This window comes from Polypterus senegalus, chromosome 13, assembly GCF_016835505.1.
Source record: "Polypterus senegalus isolate Bchr_013 chromosome 13, ASM1683550v1, whole genome shotgun sequence".
NCBI lineage: Eukaryota > Metazoa > Chordata > Cladistia > Polypteriformes > Polypteridae > Polypterus > Polypterus senegalus.
The window spans coordinates 151953538-151972318 of record NC_053166.1 but is presented as its reverse complement, the minus strand read 5'-3'; the positions used below and the strand labels follow the sequence as shown (position 1 = coordinate 151972318).

At 40.0% G+C, this 18781-nt stretch overlaps 1 protein-coding gene across 4 annotated transcripts in view; it reads left to right on the top strand.

Moving 5' to 3' along the window:
- The window catches only part of LOC120542213 (ankyrin repeat and fibronectin type-III domain-containing protein 1), a 338184-nt gene that overhangs the window by 246366 nt on the left and 73037 nt on the right, over positions 1 to 18781 (top strand). For all 4 annotated transcript variants that reach the window (XM_039774508.1, XM_039774509.1, XM_039774511.1 and 1 more), the window contains 5 exons: positions 1729 to 1930; positions 5963 to 6170; positions 7815 to 8012; positions 12305 to 12418; positions 13069 to 13166. In XM_039774508.1, the coding sequence (XP_039630442.1) occupies positions 1729 to 1930; positions 5963 to 6170; positions 7815 to 8012; positions 12305 to 12418; positions 13069 to 13166 (820 nt within the window). The remainder of the gene's footprint in view (positions 1 to 1728; positions 1931 to 5962; positions 6171 to 7814; positions 8013 to 12304; positions 12419 to 13068; positions 13167 to 18781) is intronic.

The following is an 18781-nucleotide window of genomic DNA, read 5'->3' as shown; positions in this document are numbered from 1 at the left end:
CAGTAATCAGGAAATTGAACTCAGGTGTGATACACCACAGTTAGGTTATTTTTTAACAAGGGGGCAATTACTTTTTCACACAGGGCCATGTAGGTTTGGATTTTTTCTCCCTAAATAATAAAACCATCATTTAAAAACTGCATTTTGTGTTTACTTGTGTTATATTTGACTAATGGTTAAATGTGTTTGATGATCAGAAACATTTTGTGTGACAAACATGCAAAAGAGTAAGAAATCAGGAAGGGGGCAAATAGTTTTTCACACCACTGTAATATACGAGGTGTGGCAGAAAAGTAATGAGACTGGCAACACTGCAAGCGATCTGGCAACGCTGCGCTGTTGTCCTTGATAGAGCACGTGTATCAGTACCCTCCCATAGCTCAGTGCGAGTTTCAACTCCTTCCGTTAACTACGTGATTTTTGTGACTGCTATTAGCGAAGTTGTGTTTTTGGTTGTGCGTCACGCAAAATGGAACAGCGGAATTTGGAGCAACGTTGTGCCGTTAAGTTTTGTGTTAAGCTTGGAGAATTTTTATAAAGACGTCCTTGAAAGGCTCAGAAAAAGGGTCATTCGCGTGAGACCAGACATTGCAGACAAATGGATGCTCCATCATGACAACGCCCCATGTCACACTGCCCTCTCCATAACAGAATTTTCGACCTCAAAAGGCATTCCTGTGGTTCCCCAGCCCCCTTATTCACCTGACCTCAGTCCGTGTGACTTTTCCTTTTTCCTAAACTGAAAAATGTCCTCAGAGGACGTCATTTCGGGACTTTAGAAAACATCCAAAAGAGTGTAACGGACATGCTGAAGACCATACCGGTTGTAGACTTCCAGCGCTGCTACCAACAGTGGGAACAACGTCTCCATCGGTGTGTAGCTGCCCAAGGGAACTACTTTGAAGGGGATAACATTGATGTTTGACAAAAATTAAAACTTTGGTAAATAAAAAATCAGTCTCATTACTTTTCTGCCACACCTCGTAAAGTTCCTTTTCTTGCATCATTTTAACAGAGCTAAGGCAAAAGTGGCCGGAGCAAATCAAATCATGAACCCGACTTGCGATTGTTGTAAATCTTCGGTAATTTTTTCTTTTTTTTTTTTTGGAATAACACCACCCAACAATTACTGGTCTAGTTAATCTTTTTATGTTGTGAGACCAGCTTTTCCTTTTATCTTTGTTAATTTTGCTGTCACTGTCCTAGAAACTGTTTGTATTTCTAATCAGACTGGATTCTTTTGTGAAACTCTAGTCAGCCTGATTTTTTTTCTGGCCTAAGGAATAGTTTGATACCCATCCTATTTACACTTTTGTGTTTAGCAAGAATTCATGCATTCTGTAGAAATTTACTTACATTTCATGAATTTCAGTGCCCAAACTGCTTCTGCCATTCAATCCTGTATAAATTATGACTTCACCTGCTATAATACTCTGTTATGCTTATAAAATCTAAATTATACTGTAACTTAAAATGACACATCTGGCATTTCACTCAATTAATAAACTGACCAAAATGTATTTTCACCGTGATTCTTATTGAAAAGCAGGTAAGATTACAATACACACTAAATCAATGAACTCTATGACTTGACTACCGTATGACTGGGGTGACTGGACCACCTCAGTTGAAACATTAATTGTTTCTGAACTGTTTGTCAGTTTCTATGGCTTAGTTCCTCAACAGCGTTTATGTTGATGCTTACTGTTTATTTTGTTTTGCACACAGGTCCTACTTCCACAAGATGACTCAACAGATGCGCGACGCACCCCCTGCTCCTACCAAAAAGCCCTCGAGCCCTTTATCACCAAGCACCACTCGCCGCTTTTACAGAAATCTTTCTGGGAAGTTTCATGTGGGTCATCCTCTCCTGGAAGAAAAATCTCAGTCAAGCAGAGGTGACAGAGTGCAGCTGCGAAAATCCACCATAGTGAGTCACTGATTAGTTGCTGAAATACTGCTTTCCTGAGATCTAACCTCAATGCCACATTTACTTCCAAAATGCAATCCACAACAAAGATTCATTTATATTTCTTGGTGCTCATAACAAAGCCAAAATAATCATTTTATATTGTCTGATGCTAAAAAAAAACCCATTTAAAAACTAAAAAATACAATGTATGTGATGGGACAAGCAAAATACAAAAGAGGGAACATAACATGTCTGGTCATTATGAAGAGTGAAAATAAACATTTGGGGTCATGAATTTCACCTTCTTCCAAGGCCTCTTCAGGGCTGTGTTTCCCAGAAACAATGAACCTTAGGGATTAAGGTGCAATTTTACAATAAAACCATTTTTAAGTAGCCACTGTATAATGTACAGTACTTCCTAGTTAACCGCGCTTCAATATCACTACAAAAAAGTGTCATTAATTCACTTAAAAAGCAAATGATTGGCAATAATATTTTTTGTTTTCATTATTAGTCCCTCAGTGGGGTGAAATGAACTTGTGAAAAGTAATAATAATAATAATACATTTTATTTAGAGCGCCATTCAAAAACCTCAAGGTCACTGTACAATCAGGTTAAAAAACAACAACAACATCATTTATTTATATAGATAGATAGATAGATAGATAGATAGATAGATAGATAGATAGATAGATAGATAGATACTTTATTAATCCCAAGGGGAAATTCACAGCACATTTTCATACAAAAAAATGTAGCTCAAAGTGCTTTACAAAACGAAGAATAGAAAAATAGAAGACACAATAAAAAATAAACATAAGTCAACATTAATTAACATAGAATAAGTAAGGTCCGATGGCCAGGGTGGACAGAAAAACAAAAAAAAAACTCCAAAAGCTGGAGAAAAAAAATAAAATCTGTAGGGATTCCAGACCACGAGACCACCCAGTCCCCTCTGGGCAAAAAATAAAAAATAAAAACATTCAATGACTAGAAAAATTTTAATTTTAATTTAAATTTAAAACCCAAATAAAATATCAGATAAAACACCAATAACAGTTACAGTGAATAAGCAATTTTGAACAAATGAGTTTTGAGATTAGCCTGAAATTGGTGAAGGGTAGTGTGACAGATTAGGGTTTTCTCGCACCCTTGTACCCTCAGACCACACGTCAGACACCAGATAAAAATCCAATAATTATTTATTATAATAATAATTGTGCACAAAGCACCACCGCTCCACTATTCTTCAATAAACAATAACCAATAAATCACAATCCTCCACTCCCAGACGCTTAGCCACCCTGCCTCCCAACTCAGCTCATTGTCTGGGAGCTCCCACAGTCCTTTTATATTCCCTGACCCGGAGGTGTTCCTGTCCAACAGTCCACAAGTCCTTATTCCTTCCGGGTAAATAGTCCCTTTCTTCAACCCGGGAGCACGTCGTTTCTTCCCGTCACGTGACCGTGGACGCTCCCGGTCATAGGGCACATAAGAGCCTACGAGCCCCCCTACAGCGACGCCTGGTGGCCCCCAAGGTATCCAGCAGGGCTGTGTACAAACACTACATAGTCCATGATGCCCTGCTGGAACTCGGGCATGATCATGCTGTCGGGAGAGCTCCTCCTGGTGGCCTGGGGTTGAGGGCCGGAGTGAAATGCCGGCAATCCACCACAGTAGCCATGTTCCTAAGGTAAGCAGGTAATGAGTTCCATAAGGATGTGCCGATCTGCTAAATGCTCGGTATCCCATCGTGACAAGACGTGCTGGTGGATTATTTAAGTTGATGGAAGAAGAGCATCTGAGCATGCGAGAGGGTTTAGTGACGTGTAGGAGCTCAGAGAGATATGTGGGGGCAAGATTATGAATGGCCTTATATGTAAGGACTAAAATTTTGTAGTTGACCCTAAACTTTATTGGCAGCCAATGAAGCTGCTGAATAACGGGTGTAGTGTGATCAGAGTAGGGTGTTTTAGTAATTATACGAGCAGCCGAATTTTGAACAAGTTTGAAGTTTATGTTGTAACTTTTGGGGCAGACCAAAGAGAAGTGAGTTGGAATAGTCCAAGTAATATGAAGTTAACATGACACCATCTTTATACTGTATATAATCCATTTGTCTGTCCAGGATTTTAAATCACCTGTAGCTCACAAACTGTTTGACCTATTTACCTGACATTTGGTGCACATATACTGCGTGACGTCTACTATCTGGTTTCGGGGTGATGATTGACCTCCAAGGTTATTCCTCTTTTTATTTTTATTTTATTGTAGAACCAACTCTCGACAGTGTGCAACTAAACATACAGAAAAAAGAGTATGAAAACCAGGAAGGCTCAAGTCAAGTGTATCGTGCGCCGTTACTGGTAATTTAATAACTAAATACAACAAAATGTATAAACAAGCACAAAATCAGACTCCTATTGCTTCCAAGACAAATGAAGCAGAAAGAAATGACGGACACACGTCATAAAAAACAATCCCACTTTTCTCAAGAAGAGCCTGATCTTCTTTTAGATTACTAAGCCACACAGTCGTCTTTCTATCGGCGAGAAAACCAAAAACAAGGGAAAACCATATAGGGAGTAAACCTGCACATCACATCATGTTTTATTCTCTGTTAGAAACCCTGATACCACCTGGACAACCTGGTGACAATTTTTATGTTTTGGGCATTTATTAAGTCTGTTATTTTTTTAGTACATTCTACTACACATTAAGATGCCACACTTCTTGGAATGCTGTAAATCAGGTTACTTCTCAGATATATAACTCGACTAACTCGATTATAATGCAATGAAATAAAAAAATAAACAAATGATTCATGAAGATAGCAGCAGCACATTTTCCGCATACAGCAGCGATGCTTATACTTTACTGTCCACCATGCTGAGGGTTTGCTGTTATGCTGCATTTAATTCCTCCGCTGCCACCAGATGGTTTACTATAGGTGTCAATATGCATGCATGAAGGGGCACCCACTAGCCGTTTCTTGTCTTTTGACATACCAAAGGAAGACATCAAGGGTACTCAGAGGCCACTGTTCCCCGAATAAAGCTAAAAAGTCATTAGTGGTTGAAAAAACAACTTTTTATGGTAGCTGTAATGAGGCTCTAAGAGGCTGGGTTCATGAATGGGTATCAGTTACAGCCCACTGGTTTAAGTTAAATAATATGTGGGTTCATGAGGTGATGGTTGAAGACACAGACACAGAATTCAATGGATGATCTTCTTGGTGGGCTCTCTTTATTGCAGCTGTAACTGACAGCTAATGTAAGAGGCTTGGCAACAGGAGGAAAACAGGGTCACACTTCCTAATTTTAGCAAAGATTACGGTGGCCAAACTTTGAATCAGCTACAGGCTGGGAATAGAAACCATCTGAACAGACTATGAATAAAGCAGCACAATAGCCAATTGCAGTATGAAATTTCAGTTTTTTATTTTTAACAAATTTGCTAAAATCGTGGTCTCTTTTTATTATTCAGGGGGTATTGAGTGTTGCTTGATCTGGGAAAAAATGGAATTTAAATGTTTTTAGTACAAGGCTGCAACATAACAAAATGTGAAAAAGTGAAGGTTTCAAAATATTTTCTGAATCCATGACATGTGAAAAGGGAATGTGATGATTTCAAACCATATCTTCTATAAGACAGGATATGAAGTGAAAACAGTAATGGTCTATGTAATGAACCGTAGGGGACAAAATACCAAACTTAAAATGAATGTAATAGTTGAACAACTAAAAGTATATCATAGGCCAATATGGTTAACCTTATCAAAGTTTCCATTAAAACTTTTATAAAGTATAATCAAATTATGTGTTGTACATGTGACAGCAGTCAGCAACTGGTTATTATTTTTGATAGCTCCATAACTGAAACCAGTATGAAATTCCTACTCAGTTGATTCATGTTATTGATTGTAAAAGAGACTCAAAGTGCCAGTGCAAAGATTGAACAATTGCAATAATAAGTACAAGATTTTACTTCTGAAATGAACCATCCAGTCCAACATGTTTCACTTAGATATCTTGCATTTCTGTTCTCAGTTTCAGAGTACTAAGACACTCTTTGAGGCTGTGGAACAGCAGGAATTAGAGAATGTGAAATTGTTACTGCTTCAGTACAGCCCAGAAGAACTGGACCTTAACACACCAAACAGTGAAGGCCTTCTACCACTGGATGTCGCCATTATGACCAACAATGTGCCCATGGCTAGGATCCTGCTACAGGCTGGTGCCAAGGAGAGTCCACATTGTAAGTGACCTGTACCTGTACTCTATCCGTGAGCCACCTATCCAGTCACTGTCACAGAAAGCCAGATTCTATTCTGGCTCATGCTTAGTTGTACCAGATGAGAATCCTCTGCATTCTTTGTGCATCTAGCCATCTATCCATCCATACATACATTTTCTGGACCATCTCCTCCAATTCAGACTCATAAAGTCATAAAGTCCATAATAGGGATCACTTACCCTCAAACTTACTTGAACCAGGCCACAGCAGAATTTCTAATTATCCTTGTACAAATGTCTTTGGAATGTAGGAGTAAAACCAAACTACCTAAAGAACAACTGATGCAAACTCCATACAGACACAGAATCATGACCCTCAGGTATGCATATATGATCAGTGTCTTTATTTGAATCAGTCAGATAAATTACTTGTGTAACCTGGGTGTAATGGGGTAGCACGGTGGTAGTGCTGTTGCCTTGCAGTAAAGAGTCTAAGGTTTGCTTTCCAGGTCCCTCCTCTGTGGAGTTTGCATGTTCTCCCTGTGTCTGTGTTGGCTTCACCCCACTGTTCAAAGGAATGAAGGTCAGGTGAATTAAAAGCTAAATTCTAAAATGGCCCTACATTGATGTGTATGTGTGTGTGTTCACCCTGCAATGGACTGGCACTCTGTCCAGGATTTGCTTCGGCTTTGAGCCCTGTGCTAGCTGGGGTAGGCCCCCTTCCCTGCAACCCTGGTCTGGATTAAGTGGTTGAGAAAATGACATGACAAACTTTAGAACTTCCACAAAACATCAATGTACAACACCTCACTCGTTAAAGTCAGTGCTAAAAAGTGGCCGTACACCTCCATGAAAAGTCATTTGTCCCTTCTCCGATTTCCTGTATTACTGCAAGCTTTTTACAATTCACTGGAGCAGATCTCTTTATGAGCTGTAGTCACCTATTGAAGAGGCTCTGACAAGTAAAACGGCACCAAACTGAACCGCTAACTCAGTAGTTTTGTGTGTAATATGATCATAACTATAAACTGCAAGTGTGAAAAAGCTATCGATTCAGCTTGCTCTATCTCTGAGCTCAGCACAACTAGAGATAAGTTGGGTCAGCTGCTTGAACACTGTGGCTAACAATCAGAAAAGTCTGCCAAAAGTGTAATTTTGTGATACTGTCAGCAGTTTCTGGAGACATACCATGTTATATTCCAAAGAAGTTATTTAAAAACCCATTTATTTTTTTTACAAAACTTAATTTAGTTCTTACTTATCATTTAGTTATGTTCAGCAGCATATCGTTCGCTTACAATAAAAGAAGCTAAATTCGGAGATGTTCTAAATACTACCCTATGTACTCATAAAAAATGAATTAATAACAGAGTTTTGTTTTAAAATCATGACTGTATTTTTCAATGACCATACTGAAAACTACCTGCAGTCCATTCCCATGTAACTAATGGTACACTCAGGAAAAATCTTGTTAAGAATTACAAAGACTTTTTAGTCCTTTGCTAGTTCATTTATTTAGTAATAAAACAACAGACAGAAACCGCAACACAGTATGTTAATTCCTGTTTATTATCAGACGTATTCTGTATTCTGCAACACAACACAGTGAGAAAGGACGAGTTTACTCCGTCCCCCATATTTCATGGTTAATTTCATTTGATTGCAGTTGTCAGTTTGGAGAGTCGTGCACTGCACTTGGCAACGCTTGTCCGGGAAGCAGAACAAAGAGTGAACGACCTGACTGCACAGGTGCTAAACCAAGCACCCACTGAGCAAGACGACTTTGAGAAACAGAAGCAGCTAAACGCATGGGAATGGCGTCTCCGGCTATTCAAGAGAATGCAAGCAGGATTCGAACATGCGCGTGAGTAAAGAGGAGGCCACAGGGCTTCCAAAGTAGTTTATAAGAAAAAGAAAGGTGTCCGACATCCATGACACTAAGAATATGCACAACACAATAAAATACACTTTGTCTTGATTTATAATTTTTTAATATACAGAGGGTTCAGAAAATATTCAGGTCCTTTCACTTCCTTTCTGCATGCTTTATTGTGTTGGAGATGTAATTATAAATGGATGACTTTACCAGACCTCTAAGTACTATTAGGTCTTGTGAAGACCAGGCACTGCTCATCATCTTCCTAATACCATCCCTGTTGTGGAGCAGGTTGGTTGCAGCATCATGCTTTGGAGGTGCTTCTCAGTGGTCAGAATTGAGGGAAGGATGAAGGAAGCCAGATAAAGAGAGGTACTGCTTTGGAGTACATGTGACCTTAGACTGAGATGATGGTTCACCTTTCAGCACAACATTGACTAGCAGCATACAGTCAAGACAATCCTAAAGTGGCATCATGACAAGTCTCTGGCTATCCATGAGCAAGTCAGCCAAAGCCCAGACTCAAACCTTATAGAACATCTGTGGAGGGTCCTTTAAGATGGCAGTTTACGGACACTTTTCATTCAGTCTAAATGAGCTGCAGAGGATCTGCCAAGTTGTTTTGCCTGCCTATGGTAAAGTCATCCCTGATGGAGGATCGCAGGTATTATGGGAAAGAGGGGTCCTTTCATTGGATTGGCTGGCCCAGCACTGTTTTAGCCGTGGAATGGCCAAATGGGGGAGGCAGCTTGATGGATGAGGTCTCCAGGACTCTAGAAATATCCAAATCTTATTATGTGATATCATCTACTGTTAAATTCTGCTCCGTACTTCAAAAATTTTTATTTTTATGCTGTATTGAGGACTTGTTCTGTTCTGTGTATTGTATTTTAGTGACCCCCTTCTTTTGACACCCACTGCACGGCCAACCTACCTGGAAAGCGGTCTCTCTTTGAATTGCCTTTCCCGAGGTTTCTTCCATTTTCCCTACAAGGTTTTTTTCGGAGTTTTTCCTTGTCTTTAAGTCCTTCCATGAGATAACACAAAGAGGACTGTTTCACTTATGTTAGGTAGATTGCCCAGAGGGGACCGGGCGGTCTCATGGTCTGGAATCCCTACAGATTTTAATTTTTTTCTCCAGCCGTCTGGAGTTTTTTTTTTCTGTCCACCCTGGCCATCGGACCTTACTTATTCTATGTTAATTAATGTTGACTTATTTTTATTTTTTACTGTGTCTTCTATTTTTCTATTCTCCATTTTGTAAAGCACTTTGAGCTACATTTTTTTGTATGAAAATGTGCTATATAAATAAATGTTGTTGTTGTCTTCTTAGAGAGTCAAGGCTGGGGGGCTGTCAAGAGGCAGGGCCTGTTAAAGCCCATTGCGGCATTTCTTGTTTGATTTTGGGCTATACAAAAATAAACTGTATTGTATTGTATTGTGTCTGCCAGGTAGAATGAGATAAACTGTCTAAATCAAGGTGTGCAAAGCTTGTAGAGACATATCCAAAAAGACTCAAAGTTGTAATTGCTGCCTAAGGAGCTCTTGTATAAAGTACTGAATTAAGGATCTGAATACTTAAAATTAGTTTTTTATTTTTCATAAATTTGTGAAACCTTTTTGAACATGCTTTCACTTTGTCATTATGGGTTACTGAGTGAAGATTGATAAGTAAAAATGGCAAATTTATCCAAAAACAAAGTCTACAATACAATAAACTGTGCAGATATTGGGTCCCGGATACAAATCCCACATCACTGTCTACATGAAAGTTACACGTTATCACCTATTTTGTTTGGGGTTTCCAGACAAGCGTTTTAGGTTAATTGGAGAATCTAAACTGCCTGCTGTGTGAGTATTGATATGTGCCTGTTGGGCCCTGCCATGGACTAATGTCCTGTCCAGGACTGTTTTCTTTCTGGTGTCCCTTGCTGTTGTATGCATTGTGGTCCCCGGCCGGGATGCCCAGGAGGACGAGAGGAGGGCTTGTGCCTCCTCCAGACCGCGAGGGGCGTCCGTACTGGTTAGGTTGGGGGCCCAACCCTGTAGGGACCCGAGGTCACCGCCAGGCGGCGCCCCGATGCCGGTTTATCCCGTGTGGTCCCTGGCGGGATGAAGCCCGGCCGGGCCTAGGAAGACCAGAGGAGGGCTTGTGCCTCCTCCAGACCGCAAGGGGGCGATCGCCCTGGTTGTATAGGGGGCCACGGGTAGAGGGCTTGGAAGCCCAACCCTGTAGGGGCCCGTGGCCACCGCCAGGCGGCGCCCTGGAGCCTGAGGAACCCTGGAGCCCAGCACTTCCGCCACACCAGGAAGTGCTGGGGGGAAGACTTATTGTGGGGCCCGGAGAGCTGCCGGGAGGACAGCCGGCACTTCCGCCACGCTGGGGCGTGGCCAAGGAGGGAATGCCGGAAACACCTGGTGCTCATCCGGGAGCACTATATAAGGGGCCGCCTCCCTTCAGTCGAGAGCGGAAGTCGGGTGGAAGAGGACGGAGCTAGCGGGAGGACTGGAGGCGGCCAGAAAAGAGACAGAGGCATTGTAAGGCCTGGATTTGGAGAATCGGTGCAGGAGGCACTGGGGAGTTGAGCGTGGGACTGCTGTAAATATTGTAAATAAACGAGTGTGTGGTGAAAACAATGATGTCTGTTAGCCTGTGTTCGGGTTCAAGTTCAAAGCATATATAATTACAATGTTGAATACTGTACTGAGGGTGGCACGGTGGCGCAGAGGTAGCGCTGCTGCCTCACAGTTAGGAGACCCGGGTTCGCTTCCCGGGTCCTCCCTGCGTGGAGTTGGCATGTTCTCCCCGTGTCTGCGTGGGTTTCCTCCGGGCGCTCCGGTTTCCTCCCACGATCCAAAGACATGCAGGTTAGGTGGGTTGGCGATTCTAAATTGGCCCTAGTGTGTGCTTGGTGTGTGTGTGTGTTTGTGTGTGTCCTGCGGTGGGTTGGCACCCTGCTCAGGATTGGTTCCTGCCTTGTGCCCTGTGTTGGCTGGGATTGGCTCCAGCAGACCCCTGTGACCCTGTATTCGGATTCAGCGGGTTAGAACATGGATGGATGGAATACTGTACTGATCACTGTGCTTCCAGCAATCAGGAAACATTCAGCGTTTAATATCCTATGATGCAGCTCATGAAATACCAAAAAATCTATTTCAACAAAAAAAAACAACACACAAACTTGTCAGCACAGGCAGACAGAAGTCTTTTTAGGTAAAATAGTTTTCTCTTAAATTCCATTCTTTTGATAAAAGCAACAAAAGAACATAAACAAACCATCATAAATGCTTTTTTTAATCATCAAATATTTATTTTTATGTGTTTTACTGTTTTCTATCTTCACTAATTCCCTTACCCCCGATTCAGCAAGAAATGCATCCGATATTAAATTCAAATACATCGCACAATTTGTCTACATTAATACAAGTGTGCCTTCCTGAAAGTGTGGCACAAACCTTAACATGTTTCCTACAAAGGACAGGGAGGATGATAATCAATGAACACATTATATACTTGTCGCTTCCTTTTGATATGGTTAATCATGGTTAGGTGTAAGTAAATTAGTTTCTGAAAATACAATCCCAGAGTTTGAGTGACTATCTGTGATGAAATTACAGAGAGTGTCCAAATTACAATCAATGGCAAACATTTCATAGTATTTAAATATCACAAATGCAATAGGTAGCCTACTGCACCCATTTTCAGACATCAGTGTCCCTCCATTTTGCTCAAGTTCAGAGTTAAAGACGGTGGAAAAGCTACCGCAGAATCAAAGGGAAAAAGTGCTTTAAGTGGATGCCTGTTTAATATGTGCAATCATATATAACCACAACAAGCTTTCTAAGCCTTTTTGGCATTGGGACCCAGTATTACCTATTTATGTTCATTTATCAAGGAGGGGTCCTGAGCGTGTTTTGAAAAGGAAGCTAAGAATGAAAGGTTTTATGGGGATGGGGTGGGGGAGAGAATTACATGTACTCCCACTTGATCAGATATGTGCGTTTTGAAATTGAATATATTATGAAATGTTTCGCCCTTGATAAAATGATTAAACTCGAGCCAGTAAGCCGCTGAAATGAGCTTACGACACAAAAACAGCAACTGGCAACCCAGCAGCGGCAACTTGTGATCCAGTGGTGAAGAAACACTGCTTTAAAACACTTAGGACATCAGATCAACGGACCACGAAATATGCAGTGAATAAGGCTTTATTTTTTACTATAAGGAGTAAATGATCTCTCACGTTGTGAAATCTGTGTAACTTGATTTTCTGTTACAGGCCCACCTGAAGCACCCAGCAATGTCCGTCTTTCTGTCAGCAGCATCTGTAGCTTGACTGTCAGCTTTCAGGAACCTGTCCATGTTAATTCTGCAGTAGTGACCAAGTATCGCGGTGAGTGCAGGAGACCACCCAAAAATGCATGATAACAGAATCCTGTATATTTACGTAAATTAGTATAATGAATTTAAAGGTGAACTGCTTTAAGATTAGCGTTATCTCCAGAGTGTATTACGTGGGTAAAACGACAGTTATTGGATCTGTAGTTTTTATTAGCTCTGTTCTTTATAATACTTGTTTTGTTTATCAGATGGACTGAACTTTACACTGATTAAACTGTATTTCTGTGGTGCTTGTCATCATATATTTGCTACGATTACAGCCCCAATGCATCTAACAAATTTAATAACATTTCTAATAACATAATGTGTTCCCAGTAAAGCTTAGATCTGAACAGTGAAGGAGACCGTGGAGCATATTGATAAAAAAAAATAAAATCATGGGGCATTTATTGGTATGCACCTTTCGTAAGGGGCTGAAAACTGTTTTTACCAGATTTATACACTAATAAAATAAAATAGTAATGGTTTTAGCAATTAATTCAAATTCAACTTTAATATACTATAGGTAAATATTATTCAATATTTATATCTAAACTGGTATGATCAAATTATGTGCAGGAGAGCACACCCTTATTGGGGAAGAATGTGGCATAAGATGTAAAGCAAACATTCTAATGTTTTCAAATGTAATTCTCTTGTCAGTGGAATGGAGTCGTGCGCCATTGTTCTCTTCTGTCTTGGGTGAAGCCATCATTGACAAGTTGAACATTCTCCAGTACACCATCTCGGGACTGACCACTGTAAGTAGGACTCTGATTCACTGCAGAATGTTAAAGACTCTCTTCATCATTCAGGAATACAAAAGCACTGCAGAGTTTTTACAATCAGAATTTCAACACTACAGAATAGCACTGATGATTATACTTTTCTTTAACTTCACTACTACCACAATGGGGCCTATGAATTGAAATGCAAAAACATTTTTTTTTAAAAGAATTCATTCTTTTGCACGTAATATATTCTAACATCAGAGAGTTTTAAATTTTCCTTTTCTATTTTTGTATTCTTTCGCATATTTTACAAAAAAGTAAAAAAATGTGTACTAATTTGCCTGTAATTACATACATCATTGCTTTTTTCTTTAGTAAAGGTTTTCTATATTATTTAGCAAAAATGAATTGTAATAAAATTTCTTTTTATATTTAAACTGTCTAAATATAGCAGCAAATCAAAAGAACTACCCTTTTGTAAAGTCCTGATTTCAACACCAAAGGTAACTAACCTTAGTTTGGTTCTTGATATTGGAGAGTGCAGCCTGGACAATAGCAAAGAATCATTTAAGTGTCTGGTTGTACCTTTTAAAAATGATTTTCTAAAACCCAATCTATGAAAAATCAAAACTAGATTCTGACAAAAAATCTTTCCTCCACAATTTCTGAACCTGTATTTTCCATTACCCAGGGAGTCTCCATGTATGAAGCAAAGATGCAAAGTAGGAATCAACCCTGGGCCAGACACCACTTTATCCCAGAGCAGACCTCACCTACTCAGACTGGATCAAAATGCCAATGGCAGTTAAGAATAAAGTGCATCAAGATGAGACATTTGAGGAAGCTGAGAAACACCCACTTTTAAAGTACTGCCAGGTTTTGTTCGAAAAGCAGTCTAGTGCTGTGCCTACTGCTCAGCTTAACAAATTACAGTACACTTGATGTTATACAGTATCTGTAGGGAAAAGATTTGAAATTAACAGGAGAAGGACGTGAAAGCAGAAATGGGTCAAAACCAGGAGATCAAAGACAGCAGAGAGGCCAAAAACGGAGAGCAAGATACTAAGTAAAGGAGAAAAGGCAAAGGTCAATACACAAAAGAATGAAGCACAAAGATTTTTAGAAAGCGATTGAACCAGGTCACGTCCTCTGAGAACACGGCCATAATAACCATCATGTGCCCTAACAAGGGGCCCACAACAATGCATCGAATACATGCAAAACAAAATGGTGACTGAGACTGGCCAAAAATGAATTTGCAATTAACAATAAAATATTTGCTGGATCACAAAATTTGATACACAATTTAATTCTAACATACTGTATGATTCAACAAGACTTTTCTGGTTGTTTTTTAATTTGTATATATGGACTGAATTTTCTGCTGCTCCGTTTACTGTTTTGATGTATTTATATGAATTCCATCCATCCATTTTCTAACCCGCTGAATCCGAACACAGGGTTACGGGGCTCTGCTGGAGCCAATCCCAGCCAACACAGGGCACAAGGCAGGAACCAATCCTGGGCAGGGTGCCAACCCACCGCAGGACACACACAAACATACCCACACACCAAGCACACACCAGGGCCAATGTAGAATTGCCAATCCACCTAACTTGCATGTCTTTGGATTGTGGGAGGAAACCGGAGCGCCCGGAGGAAACCCACGCAGACACGGGGAGAACATGCCAACTCCACGCAGGGAGGACCTGGGAAGCGAACCCACAGGTCTCCTAACTGCGAGGCAGCAGCGCTACCCATTGCGCCACCGTGCCGCCCTATTTATATGAATTTCAGTAAGACATTCTCTGCTGTCTCTGGATTACATTTTTGCTTGCTTTTTGAAGTGCCTTGTGACGGTACCCCTGATGACAATAAAGACTGATTGATCTAGCTTGCACAGCTGAGCTGTAGACATGTTATACTTTCATGCCGCTATACAGAAAGCCGTGACACTTTTATATTGTGATAAGGCGTGGGTGCTGAGCGCTTTGAGTCTTCTAATAAGTTTAGCTCTTGGAGAAGATGCTGCAAATGACTTGGAACCACTTTAATGCAGCTAGATTTTGGATAATATGGATTAATGTTACTTCAGTATTCTTTAACTTTGAGAACTGATTTCGAGATCAGTTTAGAGTTTTAACTGGGGAAAAACATTATGTAAATCCAGATGAGAAAAGAAAAGATGAGTCTTTGTGAATTACTTGAATTATCTGTACACCTAGAGTGAAGAAGTTTAAACAACAACAACATTTATCTATATAGCACATTTTCATACAAAAAGTAGCTCTACATAATGAAGAATAGAAAAATAAAAGTCACAGTAAGAAAATAAAATAGGTCAACATTAATTAACATAGAATAAGAGTAAGTTCCGATGGCCAGGGGGGACATAAAAAACAAAAAAAAAAAACTCCAGAAGGCTGGAGAAAAAAATAAAATCTGTAGGGATTCCAGACCATTAGACTGCCCAGTCCCTTCTGCGCATTCTACCTAACATAAATGAAACAGTCGTCTTTGGATTTAGGGTTCTCACGGAAGGACTTGATGATGATGGTCACGTAGACTTCTGGCTTTCAGTCCATTGATGCTTTGAGTAGGTGGTGGTGGCGCAGGCCACCACAGAGAAACCGGAAAAAGAAACAGAAGAGAGAGTTGGGGTCAGTACGGACTTTAGAGCCACCATGAATAGTTATTATGATGAATTGAACATACAGAGTATCAGGATTAAGTTAAAGTGAAGTGATGAGAAGGCCATGTTAAAGTAATGTGTTTTCAGCAGTGTTTTAAACTGCTCCACTGTATCAGCCTGGCGAATTCCTATTGGCAGGCTATTCCAGATTTTAGGTACATAACAGCAGAAGGCCGCCCGCCTCACCACTTCTTTTAAGTTTAGCTTTTAGAATTCTAAGGAGACACTCATTTGAAGATCTAAGGTTACGATTTGGAATATAAGGTGTCAGACATTCTGATATATAAGATGGAGTGACATTATTTAAGGCCTTATAAACCATAAGCAGTATTTTAAAGTCAATCCTGAATGACACAGGTAACCAGTGTAGTAACATCAAAACTGAAGAGATGTGCTCGGATTTTCTTTTCCTAGTTAGGATTCTAGCAGCTCCATTCTGCACTCGTTGCAAACGATTTATGTCTTTTTTTGGGTAGTCCTGAGAGGAGTGCGTTACAGTAATCTAGTCGACTGAAAACAAAAGAACTAAAGAATAAGCTGCTGCTGTAAGTCTTGAGTGAAACAACCAGTGAGGCAACAGACGAGGTTTGCCTTTCTGGAGTTTACAACACACTAAATATACCCAAACGTTTTTCTTCTTTTTGTTTAATTTATTCTTGTGTGATGTGAGCGTGGCTTGTATTATTTTCAATAACCTTTGGTAATTCAATCTCCTTGTGCATCAAAGATGAAAGTACTATAATCACTTAAAAAGAGAAAAGGCAAATAAAACAGCCAGTTGCTTCTCTGCACTGGAAATAGTCTGGCTATAGGCCAAGATTCTTTTTCAAAGCATGTTCTTCTTTTGAATATGCTGCTTAACTTACCATGCTCATTAGCTTTTAAATTCTTTTCCCATTTTTTATATTACAATAATATGAACTCAACCTTTTCTCTAATGTTTGTAATGGGAAGACAAAAGCAAAACTTTAACATTACAAAAAATGCTGTTATTCTCCATGCATGAGTGGAAAACACTGAGCTGAACATTCTTTGGCCTCAGCTCCCATGGAAAAAGTGCTGCTTATAATTGTGCTTGGGCTCCACTTTAATTTTGGCTTTCAATTAAATTAACTTTTTTTCCTATACTCAGCTGCCTATAGTTCATGCTTTAAATATATTTATTTTGTCTGATACTAGAATATCCTATAACACAAGATGAGGCTTTTCACCAAAATGGAGGATTAATCTAGGCAGTACTACTGAAACAAACTGAGAAAGCAGGATTAGTAAGATGCAAGGAAAACAACGCTTGCTTGGTAAGGGGCAGTTTACACATCACAGTTCACAGTACTGTATGTTAGCTTCTGTTAAAAGACATTTTTAAATGGGATGAATGCAAGAACATGATAGGGACCTCTAAAATAATGAAGATGTACATTAGATTCGGCAAGCAATTTAGTTTACCACTCATACACACAAAATTTGCTTGTCTAATTAACAGTTATACTGTACTGAATTCATATGAACAATGTCACCGTAAACAGCTGAAGGATTTGTATATACTGTATCACCTTGCAAAGACGAGTCAGTCCATAGTGTTCTTTTAGAAGAAAGTCTCTGGCCTTGTGTGTCCTACCCCTTTTTCCAGTCATTGATTTTTGACAAAAACAGAATATTACTGATACTCTGCTTCATCAAGGCAGGGCTTTTTTTTTCTCTCTCTCTCTCACATGTTCTCTCTATCATCCATCCATCCATTTTCCAACACTCTGAATCCGAACACAGGGTCACGGGGGTCTGCTAGAGCCAATTCCAGCCAACCAATCCCGGGCAGGGCGCCAACCCACCGCAGGGCACAGACACACACACACACACACACACCAAGCACACACTAGGCACAATTTAGAATTGTCAATCCACCTAACCTGCACTTTTCCACAAATGAGTTGATCCCATCTACTTCCCGTGTCATCAGACTAACGATAGATGATCAGGGATGTTTTTGCAGATCCACAGAAGTAACCAGTGGACGAATTAATGACTTCAGATCTTGCAACAACACCGTTTTCCTCTTTTTTTGAAGTGACAAAACACATAGACACATTAGGTTTTTGGTGAGATACTCTTCTCCTTTCCGTGTCCTTCTGTATTTACAATTCCTTCAGAAAGATTTCAGACCCCTTCATTATTTTGAAAATTTTCTGTGTTGCCGTCTTGAACTAAAATTCACCATATTCACCAAACAACACTCAATATCACAGAAAGTGAAAACAGGATTTTAGAAACTTTTGAAAATGTATTAAAAAAATAAATAAATATCCTATTGACATAAGTATTCTGATCCTTTACTGTGACACTTGAACTCTGGCTCAGTTACATCCCATTCTATTGATCACTATTGACAAGGTTGTACATTTTGTTTGGAGTACAGCTGTGGTCAGTTTACCTGACTGGACACGATTAGGAAATGCACACATCTATCTATAGAAGGTCCCAAAACTGAGCAAAACCTAAGCCATGAGGTTGAAGAAACTGATGGCACAGCTTAGAGACAGGATTGTGTCAAGGCAGAGTTCTGGAAGGCTAAACAAATTGTGTAGCACTTAAAATTTCCAAGAGTACAGTGGTGTCCATAACTCTCAAATGGAATAAGTTTGGAATGACCATGACCCTACCTAGTGCTGGCCACCTGGCCAAACTGAGCAATAAAGACAGAAGGACCATGATAACAGGGCCATGGCTAGGCTCCAAAGAAACTGTGTGGAGATGGAAGAAACTTCCAGAAGAATAAGCACCACTGCAACACTCCACCAGTCTGAGTTTTATGACAGAGAGGCCAGACAAAAGCCTCTCTTCAATAAATGATGTATGAAAGCCCTGTCAGATTTTGCAAAAAAGCACCTAAAGGCCTCCTAGACTGTTAGAAACAATATTCTCCAGTCTAATTAAATCAAGATTACTGTTAAATCTG